The sequence below is a fragment of the Hemitrygon akajei genome, chromosome 4 (genome assembly GCF_048418815.1).
Source record: "Hemitrygon akajei chromosome 4, sHemAka1.3, whole genome shotgun sequence".
In the NCBI taxonomy this organism is placed as follows: Eukaryota; Metazoa; Chordata; class Chondrichthyes; order Myliobatiformes; family Dasyatidae; genus Hemitrygon; species Hemitrygon akajei.
This window is the reverse complement of record NC_133127.1, coordinates 97,552,899-97,576,262: the sequence shown is the minus strand read 5'-3', so window position 1 is coordinate 97,576,262 and position 23,364 is coordinate 97,552,899. Positions and strand designations below refer to the sequence as shown.

At 41.9% G+C, this 23,364-nt stretch overlaps 1 protein-coding gene across 2 annotated transcripts in view; it reads left to right on the top strand.

Annotated features, from left to right (window-relative positions):
• The first annotated feature begins 6,627 nt into the window (after positions 1 to 6,627).
• tll1 (tolloid-like 1) overlaps positions 6,628 to 23,364 on the top strand; it is a 396,079-nt gene continuing 379,342 nt past the window's right edge. The window contains exons 1-2 of one of the 2 annotated variants that reach the window (XM_073043080.1): positions 6,628 to 7,031; positions 21,862 to 22,309. In XM_073043080.1, the coding sequence (XP_072899181.1) occupies positions 22,165 to 22,309 (145 nt within the window). In that variant the 5' untranslated portion in view covers positions 6,628 to 7,031; positions 21,862 to 22,164. Of the gene's footprint in view, positions 7,032 to 21,151; positions 21,226 to 21,861; positions 22,310 to 23,364 lie in introns of those variants that run through there. The other variant, XM_073043082.1, reaches the window with a different exon arrangement.

Sequence of the window (23,364 nt, the reverse complement as noted above, 5' to 3'; positions counted from 1 at the left end):
GAGGTAAACTATTAATGTAACAGTTGGTAGGTCTCACTTCAACCCACAGGGTTCGAGCATCGGAGGACTTGAGCCACAATATACGTTGCGTATTTGCCGTTTGACGTCAGGGTATAAAGACAGAGTGTAACTCTTACTTTGATGATGATAATCATTGACTAAACACATGTTTATTCAATTCCATTAATGTTTGATGTCAAGTTTCTGATTATTTTAACTTCTTTGCTCTAAAGGTGTCTTTCCTTTTCTGGCAGGGTGCTGGAGTCAATACCTGCTGGAAGTTTGCATGTTCAGAAAATCACGTGCAGTAGCATAGGTGGAATTCCTATGTATGTTCTCATCAATGAAGCAGCTTTGTAAAACTATTGTTGAGAGTCATCTTAGCATTTTTAGTTAAATTCATTTTATTTATTTATTGAGATACATTGAGGAATAGACCCTTCCAGCCATGCTGAACAGCAAAACACCAATTTAACCCTAGCCTAAACATGGGACAATTTACAATGACTCGTTAACCTACCAACCAGTATGCCTTTGGACTGCGAGGGAAAGCCAGAGCACCTGGAGGAAACGCACAAAGTCACGGGGAGAATGTATAAACTCTTTACAGGCAGCGGTGGCAATTGAACCCAGGCCACCTGTACAGTAAAGCAGATGCTAACCATTAAGCTACTGTGCCACCTCTAAATTTTATTTAGAGATACAGCGCAGAATAGGCTCTTCTGGCCCAGCAAGCCTACTACTTAACCTTAGCTAATCCCAGCACAATTTACAATGGCCCATTAACTTCTGAACTGGTATGTGTTTGAACTGTGGGAGGAAACCTACATAGTTCACAGGGAGAACGTATAACCTCCTTAAAGATGATGCCAGAATTGAACTCTGAACTTGGAATGCCTCAAGCCGTAATAGCATTGTGCTAACCTCTATGGTACCATGGTGCCCTAAAAATGAAAAATTTGTTGTTCAAAGTCTATGCTTGTTTTTAGGTCTATGCTCTGGGTTATTCATCACTGCAATGTCCTTTGAAACAAACTAAACTGGGATCTTTGCATTAATTTTTTTACCTTTATTCAAGGAGTAGCAGTTAGATTTAATTCCTGAAAAACAATAACAACATTATAGTTTGTGATTTATTGGCCATGTATCCAGAATGGATTTTGTGATTATTTCCCATTTTCTGGCATTAACTGGTGTGATAGGGGACCAGTTACCAAAGGAAATATTAAATAAAAACATGTTTTATTGCCATCGGTGCAATAGGATGAGACAAGATATTCAATATAATGTTAGGAATAACCCAGGAACTACATCGGACCTCCATGTGGAGGAGTACTTGAGCAATACTAATGATAAAGCCTACCACTACTTACATTGCAAACTCAAAATTTCAAAAGGGCTAATATTACAAAAATAGCAGAATCTTTGGAAAATATTAAATTGGAACATTATTAAATGGAATAAAGACTTCTGATTTAAAGCAGGTGGTCAATAAGTCAAAAAGACATCAATCAAGAATTTAAAGATTAACTCTATTTGTCACATGTGCATTGAAACATCGAAGCATGGAGCATGTGGGGATTTTCTGATATCCAGGCAGTCTTTCTCTCTTCTTTCTTTCTTTTTTCTTTCTTTTTTTTTCTCTTTTTTTTTAGATAGGGATGTTAAGGGGGGAAGGGTTAAGGGGAGGGGAAGGGCTGATATATCATATTATTCTATTATTCTATTCATTCTATGTAATTATCTTAAAAATTGAATAAAAAAAATATAAAAAGAGAAACATCGAAGCGTGCAGTGAAATGAGTTGCTGGCGTCAATGACGAAGAACGGCCGTGCAAGGATGTGCTGGGGACAGCCCGCAAATGCCGCCATGCTTTTGGTGCCAACGTAGCATGCCCACGGCTTACTAACACTTACTAACCAGAACATCTTTGGGATGTGGGAGGGAACTGGAGAACCCAGAGGAAACCCGCATTGTCACTGACAGCTGTGGATGTATGCTGGCACAATCAGGTGTTACACTACTGTGCATGTGGAAAAGCCAGGCAAAAATTCATGTGTCAAAACTGAACCAATTTAGAAAGACAGATATACGCAATGACACATTAAACGTAGGCAAAAACAAAAAAAAAACTTTGACAGATTAGGAGAATATAATTCTCAGGAGAACAGAAACAAATGTCAACTAAAAGGAAATCAGAATATTTGTTTGCCAAGCAAAGAATCAGCACTATAGCAGATAGCAAAGAGTTGCAGAAGCAATGATAAAAAGATTTTGCTGTCTGGAGAAAAAATGCTTCACCTTTCACAAGCCTTCCAAGTCCTTGCAAATGGCTCGATAACTAATGAAGAAGTTCTGAAGCCACTGCTGTCATGAAGAAAACACAGTAGAGGTTTGTTCACAGCGATCTCCCAGATTTGACAACGTAATAGTACAAGATAACTTGCCTTTCCGTTGACCGTGGTTTAAATATTGGCCAAATACTGAAAACATTCTCCACCCTTCTTCAGAAACATGCCACATTTTATTGCAGTTCTGAAAGCAGACAGGAAATCAACTGGGGGAGATGTCAGTTCTGACCAGTAAGTCAATTGTCAGTACTGCATTGCAACAAAGCCTAGGTTCTTGTACCCAGATTTTGACACGGGAATCACAATCTTCATATTCAGGGAATTCCTGCTCTATTCTAAAGGCATCACTTCTATAAGATCACCCTCAGCATCTATACTCTGGGAAAACAGCATGTCCAGTCTCTCCTTATAACTAAAATTGTCCAGTCCCAGCAATACCTTTGTGAATTATTTATACCCCCTTCCCAGTTAATAAAACCCTTTCTGTAGCTAGGCAGGTAGAAATGCAGATAATACTCCAAGTGTGGTTTATCCAACATCTTGTACAACTGTACAGCGGTATCTTGTACATACCAACTCTCATGCTCAATGCCCTGTCGAAGAAGGCAGGCATGTCAAATGCCTTTATTCACCACCCTTTCTACCTGTGACACCACTGTCAGGGAACTATATACTTGAGGGCCAGTAACTTGAAATTCCTCAGCGTTATCATTTCAGAGGTTCAGCACTTAAGTGTCATTGCAAAGAAGGCACGGCAATGCCTTTACTTTCTCAAAAGTTTGTGTAGATTAAGCACCTCGCCTAAAACTTTGACAAGCTTCTTTGATGCATGATGGAGAGTATATTGATGAGTTGCATCATGGCCTGGTATGAAACACGAATGCCCTTGAATAGAAAAGCCTACAAAAAGCAATGGATACAGCACAGACTATCAGAGGTAAAGAAAGCTCTCCCCTACAATGGGCATATCAACACTGAGAACAATTGTAGGAAAGCAGCATTCATCATCAAGGTTCCCCACCATCTCTTCTCACTTCAGGAAGGAGCTTCAGGAGCCTTAGGTCCCACACTGCCAGTTTCTGGAAAAGTTATTACCCCTCAGACATCAGGCTGCTGGCTAACTTCACTCATCCCAACACTGAACTGATTCCACAACCTATGTCACTTTCAAGGACTCTACAAATCATGTTCACTGTATATCTATCTATCTATCTATCTATCTATCTATCTATCTATCTATCTATCTAGTTTTTCTGTATTTGCACAATTTATCACCCTTTGCACATTGGTTATTTCCCTTTGTATGCAATTTTTCATTGATTCTATTGTGTTTCTTGGTATTTACTATGAATAAAATGAATTTCAGGGTTGTATATAGTGGCATATATGTACTCTGATAATAAATTTACTTTGAACTTTGTACACATAGATTTCTTTGTCAAATCGCATTCTCAAGGCTCCTACCATTTACTGTAAAAGTCCTGCTGTAGTGTTTCTTCCCAAAATGTGACTCCACATTTTGCCCAAGTTATATTCCATTTGCCGTTCTTTGGCCCACTTTCACAAATGCTCTTGATCTTGTTATAATCTTAGCTAACCATCTTTACTGTCAACGTTGGTGTCATCCACAAACTTACTATGTCACCTACCTTTTCAGTCAAATCATCAATATTGATGGTAAAACATGTGGGACCCACCACAGATCCCTTGGCACACCACTGCTCACAGACCTGCAATATGAAAAAAACAACTGTGCACAATTCTCTGTTTACTGCCACCAATCCAATTTTGTAACAAGTTGGCTGGCTTACTCTGAATCCCATGTTTTCTAATCTTCTACACCAGTCTACATGCAGGACTTTATCAAAGGCCTTGCTAAGGTCTCGAGAGACAATATAAACCACCCTACCCTCAACATCAATGGTGAGATATGATTTCCTATATATAGAGACATGCAACCTCTAATCAATCCTTTCCTTTCCAAATGCTGGTAGATTGTGCCTCTCAAGTTCTCCTGCAGTGACTTTTCCACTAGCCTATAGTTCCTCGGCTTGTTCTTGCAGCTCTTCTTAAATATGAGCAACTCTCCAGACTGTTGGGACCTCACCCATGGCTAATGTCTCTGTCAGAGTCCCAGATATTTCTCCCCTGTTTCCCACAATGTATGAGGATACCTTTGCTCAAGAATATATCTGCCTTCATGTAGTTGAAGATTGAAAGCACATCCTCCCTTGTTATGTTGAAATGTTGCAGAGCATCATTTTTATCTTCCCTGAATCTCTTGGCTTTCAAGACCTTTTCCTTGGTAAATGCAGGTGAGAAATCTTCATCTAAGATCTTAGTTCAGTTCCTCCACACATAGATGATCACACTGATCCTTAAGGTGACCTTTTCTCTCCCAAGTTGCCCTTTGCTTTTAATATACTTCAGAATACCATTGAATTCTATTTCATCTTACAATCCATAGATTTCCCATGTTATGTTTTTTGTCCTCTTGATGGCTTGGGAGGTGTTCAAATAGATTCCTATTTGCAAAACACATTAAATCCGGAGGAACTCAGCAGGCCAGGCAGCATCTATGGAAATGAATAAACAGTCGATGTTTTGGGCTGAGAATTATTTGACTTGTTGCCAGCTCCTGCAGGAAGTGCTGATACTCTTGCTTACACTCAAATGAAAGCTTTCTCAATTCTAGGTCAAACAAAGATTCACAAATAGTGCATCTCCTCCAACCTTGCCTACTGCATGCAGAGATCTCCATGTTGCCTCACTGACATTGGTGAGTACAAATGCCAACTGGGTGACCATTTTTCGGAACACCTACATTCTGTCTGCATGATCTCTCAGGTTGTGCCACTTAAACTCCCCTTCTTACGCCCATGCTGAACATCGATCTGCTCCACTGCCCAGGTGAGGCCAAATGCAAACTACAAGAAAGACGTGTCATATTCCGTCTGGGTAATGTACAACACATGAGCGCTGAACTTCATAGCTCCAACCCACAATGCTCCTTTCTCTCTCCTTCTGTCGCCCCATTCCAGCCTCATGTTCATTTACTTTCATCCCCCTCACTGGGTTCAATTTACCCATCGTCCTTTATTGATCACCCTCCTGACCGAATCAGATTCTAGATTCTTCTGCCTTTTGAGTCTCCCCTTATCACCTTCCAGTCTCACCTCCATCCTCCTCTCCCCCACCTGACTCCATCTGCCCCTTCCATCCCTCTCCTTCTCTGTATCTACCTTTCATCCATCAAATAATCTGTCTCCTGACAACACTGGGATCTACCTGCCTATCTTCTGATTCCATCTACTGCCTGCAGACCTTGTCTCACACCTCCCTCTCACCTCGCCATAGTGTTCTGCACTCTCAGTCCTGGTCCAGAGTGCCATTTGCTGCCTGACCTGCTGGGTTCCTCCACATTCTGCATCTGCCGTCTCTTTCTGAACTAGTTTTGGTTGGGATGCTGATAATTACTTATAAAATATGGACGAAAGATAGACAAATGTAGTTCCATGGATTAGCATTGATTGTATACTGTGGTAAGAGAGAAATTGTCCAGTTTTCTTATAAACTTGTGAATTTTTCAGGTTACTTTGTTGTTCCCGAGTACTGCGGTGGGAATGGAGTATCATTACTTGTAGGAATGGCAGTTCTTTTCCTGGCTTTAATATTTTGTGTATTTGTTACAATACTTGTAACATTTACATTGAAATGGCTGTGACATTGGCCAGGGTAAGAAAAGATGATTGAAGAGCCATTCATTTTTCATGAACATTGTCAAATGTTTCTGATTAGGCATGGAGTGATCTAGATGCTAAACTTTTTGGCCAATGATCTTCATCATTTCATTCAATGAGCTAACTTATTGAAAGCCCCCTTTCACGTAAGCATAATATTAACAGTGTAGGTCACCGAATTGTAACCAGCCTCTTTACTAGCATAGAGCATGAATTCCCAGGAATTACTTATTTATTTATTGTTTGTCAATTGCATTAACATATTTTCAGTCGAAAGGCAACGTGCTCTGCACCATTGTTTTAATTTACTGCGTGCCCATCTACTTAATCAGAACAAGTGTGCGAGCCGAAGCGGGATTTATAGCAGAACTGAGGTCTTCTGTGAAATTCCTGACAGTGGGGTCTGTCTTCAGGGAGATGGCTGTCAACCTTTTGCGCTCACTAGGGGTCGTCGAATGTCAGAAAATCAATCTGGCAACAACAGGAAGGACACGCAACTAGGCACTGATCCTTGGAAACACTCTGGGATTAGCAACCGCAGTGCCTTGATAAAATTACAAGTGTAAGAAAATCAATGCCAGTCGCGAATGCCGGGGCAATGCAGAACAGTCAATGTGAAGTGTGCTAGAAAGTTACAGCCCAAGTGCGGACGATACAGAGCAGACTATTTAATCGTCAGGTTGCAGGATAATTTGAGGATGATGGAGTGACGTCAGTACGTACCTTGATAGCAGAGTAATCTGTTTGAGAACGGTCTAACCTCAAAGGGAAATGGGCACGTTTCTACACGGATGTTGGGGAACGCCACCAGCACGGTGCTGACCTACCTGCCTGCGAGCAGCTCTCGGGATAAATAGGCAGAGCGAGAGTGAGATTAGAAACTCTTAACAACAGCTCTGCTCGGCTCCTGAACCCGCTGCCCGATTCCCTGTCTGGAAGGTATGTGGGGGGCACTTCGCTTCTTTATGCGTTTGACATTAAAAGCTTAGATGTTTATTTTAGAGGCCAGTCGCTTTCCACTGCGATTCGAAACACTGTGTCATCTCGGTAGAAAGCCGAAGCGATCGTTTGACCCGAGTTGAGCTAACGTATAAACAGATTAAAATGGGAATTATTTTTTTCTCTTGCTTGCGAGTCTGGGAGCTGACCTTTCGGTTTGTTGCTACCTGCGGTTTAAGAGTCCCGGTGATATTTTAAGCTGGTCCTTGTGGTTTTCGTCATGTTACTCAGTGCGGGCTTTTTTTTATGGTTGCACTGAATGGTCAGAGAATGCCGGAGAGGTAAATACTGAAAGGACGACTTCAAGACTCCTTCAGGCTAAACTCAGAGCGATTATCACGTATCACTTTAGAAAAGAGATCATCTATATTAGCTTTTTAAAGCCAAATCACCTGCAATATTCTGTTATAATTTGTCAGCAGCGGGCTTCATGGTCCAACAAAGTTGCAGGAACTGCATATTCCAGCAGCACCATACTCCAGATAAGCAGGCAGTGGAAACTTTAACCAGAGGGCGATTCATTAACACTGGGTATAACAACGCACAGCGACCACGTTAATAACATAAAGCGGGGACGATAGTTAAATTCCAGTTTCTTTCATTGTTTTTCGAGTCCGATTACCAAAGTTTTTCGCGCATAAAACGACGCCTGTTGTTTTATGTCGGCGTATAATTTGCCAGTCGAGGCTTGAGTCGATGAAGTACGTAACATAGACGGTGGGGGATTTAATCATTATTTGCTGCAGTTCTCGTGTGCCATTTGAACCGCTTATTGCGCTTGCCCTGCCCCCAGGAGAAGCAATTAGACACAGATGAACTTAGCTCACAGGCCAGCTGCAACGGAGCTAACAGGGATTTTGTTATTACCGCAGCGTTTATATTTCCTAGCCTTGAAAATCATCGTCACTTGTTAGCTAACAAGGGTTACAGTGAGCATCGCTTGATGTACGTTGCCCATTCACTCGGGCCGGAGCTGCCCTGAACGCTGTGTTTTGAAACGCTGTGAAAGGCTCAAGCCAAGGCACATTTTTACCTTTTCTCCCGAGGGAAACAAGCGGAGATTTTGTTTGAACTATTATAGTGGCAACTCCCGCATCCTTTCACTCGCATTGTACAAGTTGAAACTTTTCTTATCGTCTGCCTCACCGTTTCCGACACTATTCTGTTCTCGATCAATGACATTATTAAATCCAAGTGTAATCATTCTTTTAAGTCTTTCATTTGTAAATCAGCGAGTAGAGCTCTTTATTTACGTACAATAATCTCCACATCAAGCCTTGCTCCAGGGTGACGTTAGCGAGTGAGCTCACGTCACATCGTCCGCTGCCCACGTTCCGAAATCACCATGGGCATAAAATCAGCACGATCACAATTTTAATCGTCCTGCCGGCATTATCGTTTATATATTGATCGAGGCCGAGCATAAGGAACTCTGGAACTGAAGCTCTTTTCTGTTTTAGACTTGTCGTATTTCCCTATTTCCATTCTGGTGAATTCCGCGCTGTAGATGCGAATTTTGTTGTTTTTTTTGTTTCGAACACTTCTTCCTGACTACTTGTAGGTAGTAATAAACAATATATGAACGCGCGAGAGCTGCAGTGTTTCCCATTGGGGCATCATTACTCAATCCGATCTTCTTCACGCCTGACATCGCAGTCAATGCATTTCCAATTGGAACCATTAAATTCCTCCTCCTCCTCCTCCTCCTCACAAACTAATTGTAAGGTCCGCCTTGATCTTCTGTCTAGTCTGTATCCAAGCAACTTGCAATAATCTAGAGAAGAGATTTCAGAGGGATGATTCCACTTTTTATTAGAAAGAGGTAAAATAGCGCCGGATGGACAGAGAGCTGAAGTACCAGTACTCGGGTCATAAACACAATATTTATGGTTGGAAAGATCGTGCAATTTCTACAAAAGGAGAGAAAAAAAGAAATGAAATGTATAATAATAGATTTCCAAAGGGAAAACTTGTTTGTTGAATTTTTTGAAGTCACATATAAAGGTGATGACACCCTAAAATTATCTTGAAGTTCAAAAGTTTTTGAGTTTATTTATTTATTGAGATGAAGTGTGGAGTAGATCCTTCCAGCCATTAGCGCCACAGTGCACAGCAACCCACTGATTTACCCCCAGCCTAATCACAGGACAATTTAACCTTCTAACCTGTACGTCTTTGGACCGTGGGAGGAAACCCACGCCATCACAGTGGTAATGTGCAAACAGTGTTGGGAATTGAACCCCGGTGGCTGGTATAGTAAAGTGTTGTGCTAACCACTATGCTAGTATGCTGTCCCTATTCTCAACAATATGAGAACACAGAACACAGTACAGCACAGAAACCAGTCCTTTGACCCATCATATCTGTGGTGACCATGATGCCAATTATTAATCCCATCTAACTGCAGATGGTCTACATATCTCTATCCCCTGCCTCTTCATGCGTCTGTATAAATGTGTCTATCATATTTGCTTCCAGCACCCCAGCAGTGGGTTCCTGGCACCAGTAGCCTCTGTGTAAACCAACTTGCCTAGCAAATCTTTAAACTTTACTGTCCTCAGCTTAAACCCATTCCCTCTAGTTTTTGACTCTGGGGAAATTACTTTATCTATCCTAAACCAATGAATTCAAAGATTGCGGAATTTGGGATGAGCTGCAGAATTGATTGCTAGCTGACTTCCACATGGAAGGTAAAACATATGAATAGCTACTCATAGTGGCAAAGTTATAATAACTGCACCATAATGTTCCTACTCCTAAACTCAATGCCGTAACTGACATTGGCCAGCATTCCAAGTGCCTTCTTTACCACCCTGTCTTCATGTGCAGCTGCTTACAGTGAATTGTGTACTTGTACCCCTACGGTCCCTTTGTTTCACAAAACCTGGCAGTGCCCTGCCAGTCAATGTATATGTCCTGTACTAGTTTGACTGTCCAAATTGCATCACCTCAATTTGCTGTTCCTCAGCCCATTTCCTTACCTGATCAAGATATTTGCAAACCACTGTAAGCTGTTTTACTATCACCAAGATCCCCACATTTAGTATTATCGACAGATTTCCTAATTGTGCCATGTACATTCATGTCTAAATCATTTACATAATGAATGAATAACAAAGGACCTCATGTCACATGTCTCCAGTTGGAGAATCTTCAGATATCACCCTTTGTTTCCTATCGTCAAGTCAATTTGGAATTCATCTTGCTAGCTCCCTATGAATCTCATGTGACTTATTTTTCCAGATCAGCCTGCCAAGTGGGACCTTATTGATTGCCCTGTTAAAGTGCATATAGATAAAGTGCACATAGTTGTCTGCACTACATTGATGGCTGCATTGGTGCTGCTTCATGTACCCATGCTGAGCTCAGAAGTTTCATCAACTTTGCCCCCACCTTCCTCCCTGCCCTTAAATTAAGTTTGTCTATCTCTGATACCTCTCTCCCCTTTCTCAGCCTCCCTGTTTCCATCTCTGGGTGTCCAGTATCTGGTAGCCTGTCTACTGAGATCTTTTACAAACCTACTGACTCTCATAGCTATCTTGACTATACCCCTTTCATCCTATCACTTGTAAAAATGCCATTCCTTTTTTTTTCAGTTCCTCTGTCTCTGATCCATCTGTTCTTAAGAAGAGGTTTTCCATTCTAGACTATCTTCTCCTAAACAGGGGGTTTGCCCTCAGTTGCATCTCCTCAATTTCCTGGGACACTACTCTCAACCTGTCCTCCCATCACCTTAACAGGGACAGAGCTCCTTTTCTCCTTAACTATGTTGGAAACATTTTTTAAATAACATTTTTTTTATATAAGATTTGTACTTTTTAACAAACTCATGTATTTTTCACACCCACTGGCAGAAAGTGCTATGGCAGCTAAACTAAGTTTACCACCTTTTTCATTTCTTATTGGCTGAGTATTAACACATTATCCATGTGATGTAACTGTTTTAATTGTGTAGCTTATTAATTAATTCACCACAATCTAAGGAATTTCTTTATCTTATAAAAGTGTTAGATTTTTCAGAAACACCATCTTTTATTCCTTGGTCTGTAGCCCCTTAAAATTAGTACCCCTTAACACTTAGTAGCCCATGAGCCTTTTCAAGTCAATTTTCTGACATGTCTGTCCATGGGCTCCTCTACTGCCATGATGAGGCCAAACTTGGGTTGGAGAATCAACACCTGGTCTTCTGTCTGAGTAGCTTTCAACCTGATTGCATGAATATCAATTTCTCTAACTTTTGGTAATACTATCCCCTCCCATTCTTCATTCCCCATTCTTGTTTCCATCTCACCCCTTCTCTTCTCACCTGCCCACGACCACCTTCTGGTGCTCCTCCTCCATCCCTTTCTCCCATAGTCCACTCTCATCTCCGATAAGATTCCTTCTTCTTCTTCAGCCTTTTATCTTTTTCACCTATTATCTCCCAGCTTCTTACTTTATTCAGCCTTGCCCCACTCACCTACCTTCCTCCTAACCTGGTTTCACCTATCATCTTCCAGGTTGTAATCCCCGCCGCCTTATTCTAGCTTCTTTCAGCTTCCCCCTTGCTAAGTTTGGCATGCAGAAAAAGAATCTCATAGTTGTATGTGGTGATGTGTATGCCCTTTGATAATTTTTTTTATTTTTACTTCCTTTTCAGTCCCAATGAAGAGTCATTCCTCTCCATAAATGCTGCCTGACCTGCTGAGTTCCTCCATTTTATATGTGTTACTGTGGATTTCCAACATCTTCAGAACCTTTTGTGTTTATAGACAACTTCCACCTATCCCCTTAGTTACCACTTCAAAAACTCCAAAAGATTCATCAGACATGGACTGTCATACACAAAACTACGCTGATGATTCATGTTCAGGCCTTGAATAACTGAGTGATGGTAGATTTTGTCCCACACAGTTCTCTGCAGTAACTTCCCTAAACTGAACTTGGGATCACTGGTCTGTAGTTCCCTGGCCTGTGCGTGCAACCTTTCCTGAAATGGAACAACATAGCCACCCTCCAGTATTCTGGAACTTCACCGGTGGCTAATCATGAAGCAAATATCACTACAGAACCATTTGTGATTTCTTCTCTGGACCAAAGGTGCACTTGGATGTGGCCTGGGGATTTGTCCACTTTAATGCATTTCTAGACTATAAATACCTTCCTCCTTGTAAAATGCATTTGTTCCAAGGACTCACTACCAACTGCTAATTCTTTGGCAGCCATTATATTCTCCATCATAAACATCATAGACATAAAAAATCTCGGCCATCTTCCACATCGAGGTAGCCCTAATGATTTTTAAGAGTACCTAGTTACTCCCTAGCCATCCTTTTTACTGATAACATAACTGGAGAACTTCTTGGGAATATTTTTAACCCTGCCTGCCAAATCCATCTCATATCCTCTTTTTCCCTCTGGGTTTCCATGTTAGCCTGCTTTTAATTTTTTATATTTGTCAAGCGGTTCTTTTGTACCCAACTGCCTCTGCACTTCCTTCTTTTTCCTGACCAGCCCCTTGATATCCCTCATCAGCCAGGGCTCCCTGATCTTGGTCTGTCTGTTGTTCACCCTAACAGCAACATGCTGCCCTGCCCTGCACCGTTTTAAATGCCTCCCACTTGCCAATGGTTACTTAGCCTTTAAATAGAGTCATCCAATGAACCCCAACTAGATCCTGCCTAATGCCCTCAAGTAGGACCTGCTTTTATATTTTGTCAGAATTATTTTAAAACCAATCGAGTTCTGGCCACTGACCCATGGTGTTCCCAACTGCCACTTCAGTTTTTTGTCCTGCCTTGTTCCCTAAGATGAGTCTAATTTCTCTCCTTCCTGTGTACATTCCTCTATATATTGCACAAAGAAAGTATTTTGGATGCAACACACAAATTCCACCCAATCCAGTGTTCTCAAAATCTACTTAAAAATGTGTGACATTTTCACTTAATTGGAGTCTTGCTGAATAGCTTGGAACTAGCACCATATATGTGCATTTGCGTGGTCATTGGGCCTTGCACTCAGTTGTGTGTGTTTGTGTTCAAAAAGCAGTGATTGGTGTCACTGATAGTTGGCAAGAAATAAGCAGTAAGACGATTCTGCACTGTTTTAATCACTGCAGTTTCAAGCATTCAGTTTTATAGAGACCAGAAATGGCCGGGAGTGAAAATGAAATGGTTCCACTACTCGATGCAAGTTAGGAGCTACCAAGAAGGTATCAACAATCATCTTGAATGTTACAATGAAAATGAAGATGTAATCATCAAAAATTGTATGAAGGCAATCCTTATCCCCACCAGGTGTCTGTGTGGATTTTGTTCATTTACAATCAATCAAAAGAACACGGCAGCGTACACTGGATCTGCCAATAACTATTTGGAGCTAATACACAATTTTATGGTACTAAAGTAGTATTTAAAGTGTTCTGTTTTTTCTGTATTCTATTTTAATACATAATTTGTTACTCAATTAAATGATAGTCTTTCTTTTATACTATTTTAAATATTTTCATGAAATTTTGACTATCTTGGGCAGCTGCTTAATTGGGCCAAAATGCAGTGATCCCGATGTGTCCCAACCAACCAGAATGTACTGTAGTTGGGCAATAGCTTTCCACAGAGATGAATGTGCATGATTGATTCTGGGAAAGGAATGTGAAGATCATTTCTTAAATGGAGATGGAAGTGTAGTTTGGGTAGAGGAAGACCGGGATCTCAGAACATAAATACACCAATCAGCAGGGTCCTTTGCAAATTGCAAGCTGAACTTAAAATTGTGAATGAGTGTGAACAATTATCTACAAAGTTGCAGAAAGGTAATATTGATTTCATACTAATGCAGCATTTTGCCAAGGTCTACTGGTATATTCATCTTAAATGACACAATGACTTACTGTACTTAAAAAAAAAACACATTTTATACCTGAAATGACATAGTCTTACAGTTCCTCAGCTGTCAACAAGGATGAAGAAGTGTATGGAGCAGCAGATGGCAACATGGCCTCAACAGCAGTAGGGTAGTTTCATTTCCTCTCAAATCAGGGCTGAGGAGATGCAGCTCCAATACCTTGCTCTTTTTCATCCCTGAGAACAAGTGTCATGTCCTGTTGACTGCTCCTCATGAATGAGGTGGGCTGACTCTCTGAAACTTCTTTGTGCGGTCACCACTCTTTCTGCTGCTGGTTGACCTGGGCCAGCGCACACAAATCCCTTCATGAGGTCCTTCCTTTACACTGCCATTTTCTTTCTCCCTCAGTTTCAGTCTGGTCTTGTGAAGCAGGGGAAGTCAGTGTAACGTGTGAGAGAATGTTGCTGGAAGGAAGATGGGGGGTGGGGGTGGTTGGGAGAGCTGGTCCATATTTAACATTGAATGCTTAAGCTAAATTATTATGGTAATGTAAAATACTGTAGAATCTGAAATCTCTGCCAAACTGTAATTTTGGTTTTAACTTGGCAATCATCAAAATGTGCACCTTTAGTTTGCAAGGTGTGTTAGAAAGGCAAACCATGCATGAGTGTTCTGTGAGAATCGGATTGAGAAGCAGGGAGGCAAAGTTAAACCTCTATTGACCACACTAGGATTCTAATGTTGAGGTTTGGTCATTGCTGTAATTTTTTATATAATTCTTATATACATAAGAGTAATTCCTATTCCTATTCCTATGTTTAGTTTTAGTTACCATACCATAAGAAGGAAAGTGATGTACTGGAAAGGGTGCAGAGATTTTAAGGATGATACCAGCAATGCAGAGAATTGTATAACAGGACAAGCTTGTAGACATTGAAGAGGATGAGGTATGATCTAGATAGATAGATAGAAATTCAACATTTTTTCCAATGTCCCATACACTTGTTGTAGCAAAACTAATTACATAGTTACACCATCTTACGTTAATGTAGACAGCGAGTCCCCCTCCTTTCTTCTTCCCACACTTTTTGACATCTCTGTCAAATCTTACCATAGTAAAACCAGGTAATTCTACAATTACATCTAGTGGAGGTCTTTAGAATTTGGAACAGTTTTGTTATGAAACATTAGGAGAGAATGGTTCCATATATGAGGAAGAACATATGCACGAGTCATCATTAAAAGATCATCACCCAGATATCCAACAGTCAATTCAGAACAAACTTTACCCAAATAGTGATGAGAAAATGGAACTTGGTATTGTAGGGAGTGGTTGAAGTTGAAGCAAATTATATGGATGCTTTTAAGGCATAACTCTGGGTGGTCCCAAGCCTGGCTGTGAAAAGATGAGGGTTGAACACAAGCCGGCAACCTCCTCTTGGTAAAACCAGTGCTACAGAATATCCAGAGAACTCCTCTTTAGGAGAGTAAAGACTTTTGAAGATGGGCTACGCCTGCTGATACTTTGAATGTCTGGCCTAGGACAGAGAGCTCTGGTGAGCTGTTTCAGTAGTGGTGAAGGGCTAAGAAGAATAATTTATGGATAAGCATATGAACCAGGAAGGGACATTTGGTTATCCCAATAGATTTAATTGAAGAAAGACAACATGAGAGTTAAGTAATTGTATACAAACTGACTCAAGACAGACTTTTAACCTGTATAGACAAGATCTACAATTATGGTTTATCAATTTAGTTTGAAATTTATGAATATGGTAGTTCAAACTGCCATTGCTTTAAAAAGTCAACAATGTTAATAGTAGTTCCAAATGTTTACTTTATCTATTGGGCCAATTTTGATTATGTTAAAGAAAACACACAGTGAATCAAAGTCCAAAGTAAATTTTATATCATAGTATATGTATATCATCATCTACAAGAATTCCTTTTCTGGTGGGCATACTTAGCAAATCTATAAGATAGTAACTATAACAGAATCAATGAAAGACCATCCAATTAGGGTGCTGCAGTAAAGTTTTCTGAAATCTCCACTGTAACAGTAAAATGATTCTGAAGTTCCTCTTGAGATATGCAAGACTACAACCACTTGACATCAAAATCACTGGAAAAACACATGAACTGAAGCAGAGAATTACTTAGGAGACGAGACAAAATTGTGAAAACGTAAAATTCACTTTTATTGAGTAGACAATACAGTTAAGTTGGCAGAATGTGCTGACAGTGTTCCTCGGGATTTGTTTTGAGATCTCAGCTTTTAGACTTTCAATAAGCATTTAATTACATGGATGGATAAAAGAAAAGCCAGTTATCTGTTTGTTGACAAAGGTAAGCTTAAGCGACACAATAAGTAAATGGAAGCAGACTGTTGCGAAAGAACATTGATAAGTAATTAAGGCAGATGCGGGAAAGCATGTAATCATTACTTCACATCTAACAATAGATTGGAAAGCAAAATAAAACTGAAGATAGTGGGAATTTGAAATAAAAATAGATATGTTGTAATACTTAGCAGGTAAGGCGGCTTCTTTGGAAAGAGAAACAGTTATTGATTCAGGCCAACGACCCAACATCAGAACGGGACAGATTGGAGCACTCCCTCTTGGTGAACTTCTGAGAATTTGTTTGAAGAAAGATAGTTAATAACTTGTGTGGATAATTGGTATGTTAATCGATACAGGAATGGAAAAAATAAGAAACCCACTGGAATATCAAACTTCTGCACAAAGGGGCTAAAGGAATATAACAAGGCAGAAGTGATATAAAAAACCTGGTTAGATATTATCTGGAGTAATTTGCACTTCTGCAAAGATATTATTTTGTTGAATTTGTATTGTTCTTTGCGTGGATCCAATATGAGTTCAAATGAATAATATCTGTTATATAGTGGAAGTAGGTTGGTGAAACTAGATGTCCAAGTCCTTGAATAGGACTATAGGACGTAGGAACCAACTTAGACTATTTGGCCTCTCAAGTTGATCTGCCTTTTGATCATGGCTGATTTATTTTCCCTGTAAAACCCTGTTTTCCAGCCTTCTGCCGTAACCTTTGAGACACTAACTGATCAAGAACCTATTAACCTCCGCTTTTAGATATACCCAATGACTTGGTCTCCACAGCTTTTTGTGGCTCTGGAGTTGATTAAGTGATGAACTCACTGAGGTCTTTGTTCTGGCTAACATATTTAACATGGTAGTCAAGGGAACACACAAAAATTACTGGAGGTATTCAGCAGGTCAGGCAGCATCTATGGGGAAGAGTTTTGGGCTGAGATCCTTCAGCAGGGCTGGAGAAATAGAGATGAGGAGTCAGGGTTAGAAGCTGGGGGGAGCTGACAAGGAACCACTGGGAGTGAAGTGAAGAGCTGGGAAGTTTATTGGTGAAAGAGATACAGGGCTGTAGAAGGGGGAATCTAAAAGGAGCGGACAGAAGGCCATGGGAGATAGGAGGAGGTGATGGGCAGGTTAGGAGATGAGGGAGCGAGGGAAAAGGGAATGGTGAAAGGGGATGAGGCATTACCGGAAGTTCGAGAAATCGATGTTCGTGCCATCAGGTTGGAGGCTACCCAGCTGGAATACAGAGTGTTGCTCATCCGACCTGAGTGTGGCCTCATTGCAGTTGTACAGAAGGCCGTGGACTGACACGTCGAACTGGGAAGTAGAATTAAAATGGGTAGCCACTGGGAGAGATCCCAATAGTTCTGGTGGATGTAGGTAGGGTAGATGCTCAGTGAAACAGTCTCCCAATCTGTAGATCTCATCGATATACAGGAGGCCACACCGGGAGCAGCGGATACAACAGTTGACCCCAATGGACGCACAGGTGAAGTGTCCCCTCCCCTGGAAGGACTGTTTGGGGCCCTGAATGGTAGTCAGGGAGGAGGTGTAGGGGCAGGTGTAGCACTTTTTCTGCTTACAAGGATAAGTACTAGGAGGGATATCAGTGGTGAGGGACAAGTAGACAAGGGAGTCATGTAGGGAGTGATCCCTGCGGAAAGCAGAAAGTGGGGAAGGGGAGGGAAAGATGTGCTTGGTGGTGGTATTCCCCTGGAGATGGCAGAAGTTATGGAGAATTGTGTTGGACATGGAGGCTGCTGGGGTGGTCGGTGAGGACAAGAAGAACACTATCCCTGGTGGGGTAGCAGGAGGATGGGGTGAGATGGAAGAGATGTGGTTGATGGTGGAGGAAGGGAAGACCCTTTCTTTGAAGGAGGAAATCTCCTTTGCTCTCAAATGAAATGCCTCATCCTGAGAGCAGATGTGGCGGAGACAGAAGAACTGAGAGAAGAGGATGCCGTTTTTGCAAGTAACAGGGTGGGAAGAGGTATTGTCCAGGTAGCTGAGAGAATCAGTGGGTTTATAATAGACAACAGTAGATAACTTCCCTCCAGAGGCAGACAGAAAGATTGGGGTGGGGGGAGGTGGCAGAAATGGACCAGGTAAATTTGAGGGCATGGTGGAAGTTGGAGACAAAGTTGATGGTTGACGAGCTCTACTTGGGTGCAGGAAGCAACACCAATGCAGTCATCGATGTAGCATAGAAATAGTAATACCAGTGTAGGCTTGGAACATAGACTGTTCTACATAGCCAACAAACAGGCAGGCATTGCAGGACCCATGGCTGCATCTTCTGTTTGAAGGAAGTGGCAGGAGCCGAAGGAGAAATTTTTAAGAGTGGGACAAGTTCTGCTAGATGGAGGAGAGTGGTGGCTGAAGGGAACTGGTTGGGTTTGGTCTCTGGAAAGAAATGGAGAACTTTGAGGCCTTTCTGGTGGGGGAATGGAGGTGTATAGGGACTGGATATCCATAGTGAAACTAAGATGATAGGGGCCAGGGAACTTGAAATCCTTGAAAAGGTTAAGAGCATATGAAATGTCACGGACGAAGGTAGGAAGGGACTGAACCGGTGGGATTAAACAAAGTTGAGCTATGGAGATACAAATTCAGTGGGGAAGGAACAAGCAGAAACAATGGGTCTACCTGAACTGGCAGGTTTGTGGATCTTGGGTAGGAGGTAGAAATGGGAGGTGTGTGGTGAGGGAACTATGAGGTGATGGCAGTGGATGGAAGTTTCCCAGAGTTAATAATGTCAGTGATGGTGTGGGAGACAATGGCCTGGTGTTCCTTAGTGGAGTCCTGTTTGAGGTTAAGTAAGAGGAGGTGTCTGACAGTTGCCTCAGTCTACCTCGCTATTACAGCACACCCCCCTTATCTGCAGGTTTGATGGAGCATGAATATTTGCCGAGAGACAGCTCCAAAAGATGTACAGGAAACACCATCAAACATCATACATGGTCATCTTTGATTGATCAACAGAGACTGTGGGAGATCCTTCTCAAATATAGCTCCCCTCAGAAATTCATCTCCATCTAAAATCTACTACACAATGGCCCCCAAGTTGTACTTTAACCATTAGATCCACAGCACACTCGATCTTATTACATCCGAGTGTCTAACAAGATTGCATCATCATTGCTCCAATGCTTCTTCCTGTTTTCTCACTGCATGCTAAATCTTACCTCTAACAAACTTGTGCTGGACATATAGAAAACAGGTCAAGGTTTGTCATTTCTACTTCTGAACCAAGGTGACTCGAAATTCACCCCTTTAGCTGCAGTGCACAGAAATTGCTTGTTTATCTATGTTTGGATTTTGAGTTTCAATTCACTGAAGTATGTTAGTGACTGGGCCTTGCACAGACTTCCTCAATCAGCCTGCCATAATGAACCACTGAAAATGTGTACCCCTTCTTATTTCTTCAAAGCCAACTCAACATTGAGGAGAAAATTTGCCGTTTGCTTCAGTGAGTTAGCACACTTTGGCCACCTGAAGAATGCTTGAAGGTAGGTGCCTCAAATGGCATACAAAATTCATCTCCTGCCAGTGAGCAGTTCTCCCTGTCCTTCAGTATGTTTCTAAATTACGGACAAAGCAGGCACCTCAAAGCATTTGAGAGATTCCATCTTTGCTGTTTCTACAATATCTTCCAATCCAGGTTAAATGAAGCAATATGTGCCTTCTCCAAGGCCAATATCCCTAGTGTGAAGCTGAGTTCTGAAGGACAGGCCACATTGTTTCTGTATGCAACAGCAGAAACTACACCTTGAGAACCCCATTGCAAACAGAAGAAAAGATTCAAGGTTGTTCCCAAAGCTTCCTTGAAAAAGTGTTGCATCCCATTGAGGCTCCAAGGAATCCTTGGCCCAAGACTGCTCATCGTGGAGAAGAAACATGCAAGGAGATATTGAGAACTATGAATCCATCTGCTGAGAGCAAATAGAGGTCCAGTGTGAATAACAGAAGGAGCTCATCACCTGCCAAACTACCCCCTCAAGTACCTCCAGCACCACATGTGGCAGATCCTGCAGGCCCATATTGACCTCATTAAGAGCCCCAGAATTTATAGAATGGAAGCAAGTCATCCTTGACCCTGAGGGATCACATAAGGGTGCAGACTTCATGGGAAAGGGATGTTTGTAATGTGACCTCTGTGGGGATAAGTAACCAGAAGCTTGTCCATAGTCATACCGGAAAAGAACAGGAGCAATTTTGAGAGAATATTCCAAACGATGGGATCGGACCAACAGTCCTAAAGGTGGAGCAGATAAAGTTCAGAATGTGAAGTATCAAAATGAAAGGGTACAGAGATGGTAGAAATGTTTAAGGGTGGAAAAGAATGCTGCAGTAATGATGTAAGACCACGGGCAGATCTGAAACTCAGTCTTGAGATATTCTGGATTAATTGCTGGATTTGGGGCACAGTTTTCATGCATGTGTTTCCAGCTGCATTGTGTCTGTGTGGAGATATTGTGAGAATTGCTGTATAAATATACCTTTTCAGATGTCAAGCGCATACTGAAATTTCACCCATTCAAAAGTTTCGGCAGTTTTTTTTATTAAACAAGAATCGACGATTGTTATCAATAGCTAGAATCTTGGTGTGTATGCTAGGTTTACAGGTGTTTGAGAAGTCCCGTTATTTTTGAAATGATTCGTGCCTTTCGGAAAAGATACTGTATTACTCCGGTCACGCAATGGTTACGGCAGAAAGTAGCATATAAATCAGAAAGGTGCAGCTTTAGAACACTCCGCTGTGCTGAGTCACCAGCGAGTGTTAAACTCAGTAAATTGGCATCAGTACGCCTGGACTCGGAGAGTTTCCTGCTGCTGGTTGACATCAAGTTTGGCTTCTCTGATGGTCAGTTCAGACACGTGAGGGAACGGCCACAATACTGCGGGCTTTTACTCGATGGATGTGTGTTTGCCCAGGCTCACGCATGAATCTACATCAAAGGGTGAGTGGGCTCTGCTTGCGCTCGCCGAAAGAAAGAGTGAAGGAATGAGGAAAACATGACAGGTGTTTGCTGCTAAAATCATCTGGAGATTAATGAACAGCGCGGGTAAAAGTACTTGCGCTTATTTTGTGCCGTTAGGAGATAGTTGTTTGTTTTAGTGTTTCCTCGGGATTGAAGGGGAAGAGATGATTTTTTTCTCTCTCTCTCCTGAACTATCACCTCTGAAGAAAGTACAATCAGCTGCTACAGCAGCAGCTGTGGATTTCCCTCCCTCTCTCTCTGGGATTCAGTTTCATCGGTAAAAGCCAGTCTCCTCTTGCGCTCCTTTGCTAGAGACAGAGAGGCGTCCTTTAGCCACTCCGTGACCTTAGATTTTATTTATTTCTCGCGACGTGGCTGCCGTTACTGGTAAGTTCACTTTATCAAGAAAAGCAATCGTACTGTTCTCCGGATGACCCTGATTATATGAATAAGTAAGCAGGATGCTTGTGGCTGCTGACGACGATTAAATGCCTATAGGATTTTCGTAAATGAGCAGAAAAGTGCTATTACTGGCACTCTGCCTCTGTGGTGGATGTCATCATTGTTCAGAAGCTGTCTAGATCTTTGTTTAAATTATACTTTGTGCTTTTTCAGACTGGATGTTAAGAACATTGGACGCTATCTTACAACAACGGCCTCGTCCATCCTGAAGGTTAAAAATCGATTGGATTAGCACGACAGAGGGCAGGGTGAAACTCATTTTACACCCAAGCAATTTGCAGAACTGGCCTTAATTAGTCACCCGTCGGAGCTCCGGACAACAGCGACTTTGAATTGGGCTTGTCCGTTTTCACCATCTCCAAGGCATATATTCTATACCGAGACTCCATGGAGTAGCTTTTCCCGCAAATTCAGAACCGCTGATTAATAGACCCTGTTTTATTTGGAAAAATAAACATGAATATAATTGCACTGCTACTCACCGGATTGTCTCTATCTGTGAAACTGCACTGGATTTGTGGATTCGATTACGATTACACTTATGATTACTATGATGAAGAAAAGGCGGAGGTTATTGATTATAAAGACCCATGCAAAGCTGGTAAGTGAGCTCCGGTCAACCGAGTTTGTTCGCTTCCTTGCTAACAAAACGCCTGAAACTATCATAGTGGTGCATTCAGAAAGTTGTACTTGGCACGCAATGGTTTGTTAAACATTTAAACTGTGCACTTCCGAAAGCAGAGTTTGTTGGCAGCTATCTGACCCTGCACCTCATGTGGGAGCGTTGAGTATCGCCAGTTACTGCAGAGTTATACAGTTCGTGCAGTAGGTGTATTTGTTTTAACTGGGGACTGCCTAGGTCACACTCTACCACAGAGTTTCACATTGAGATGGCTGGCCTTTTAAGTAGCAAGTTAAATTCCAGCTTTAAATTGAAAACGTAATATTTTACTGCAAGTTGTTCGGCGGAGTTTAAGAGTTCAGTGGGATGAGGTGACTGAGGAGTTTGGTCTGTCTCTATCAGCAGTGAAAGATGAGCTACACAGAAAACATTGCTGGAGGAATTTCAACAAGTCAGGCAGCATCTATGGAGGGGAAGAAACGGTCAATGCTTAGGGTCCAGAGCCTTCGTCACGACTGGAAAGGAAGGAGGCAGAAGCGAGAAACAAAGTGGGAGGAGGGGACGGTGTACAAGCTGGCAGGTGATGGGTGAGGTGGGAGCGGGGTCTGAAGAAAGAAGCTTGGATGTAATGGTTGCAAGAGGTAAAGGGCAGAAGGAGAGGACAGTGGACAATGGAAGGAGGAGGGGAGCCAAAGAGAGGTAATGGGCAGGTGAGAGGGTGGGAAATGGAGAAAGAGAAATGGGGGAGTGGTGAGGAATTACTGGACATCAGAGAAATCAATGTACATATCCTCAGGTAGGAGGCTACCCAAACTGAATATGAGATGTTGTGCCTCCAGCTTGAGGGTGGCCTTATAGTTGTAATAGGGGAGGCTGTGGACAGGCGTGTCAGAATGGGGAACTGAATCAAAATGGTTAACCACCAGGAGATGCTGCCTTTTTCAGTAGACAGAGTAAAGGTGCTCAAAGCTGCCACAACATCACTGACGAAGTGGAGGCCACAATGTGAGAGCATGAGACACAGTAGATGACCT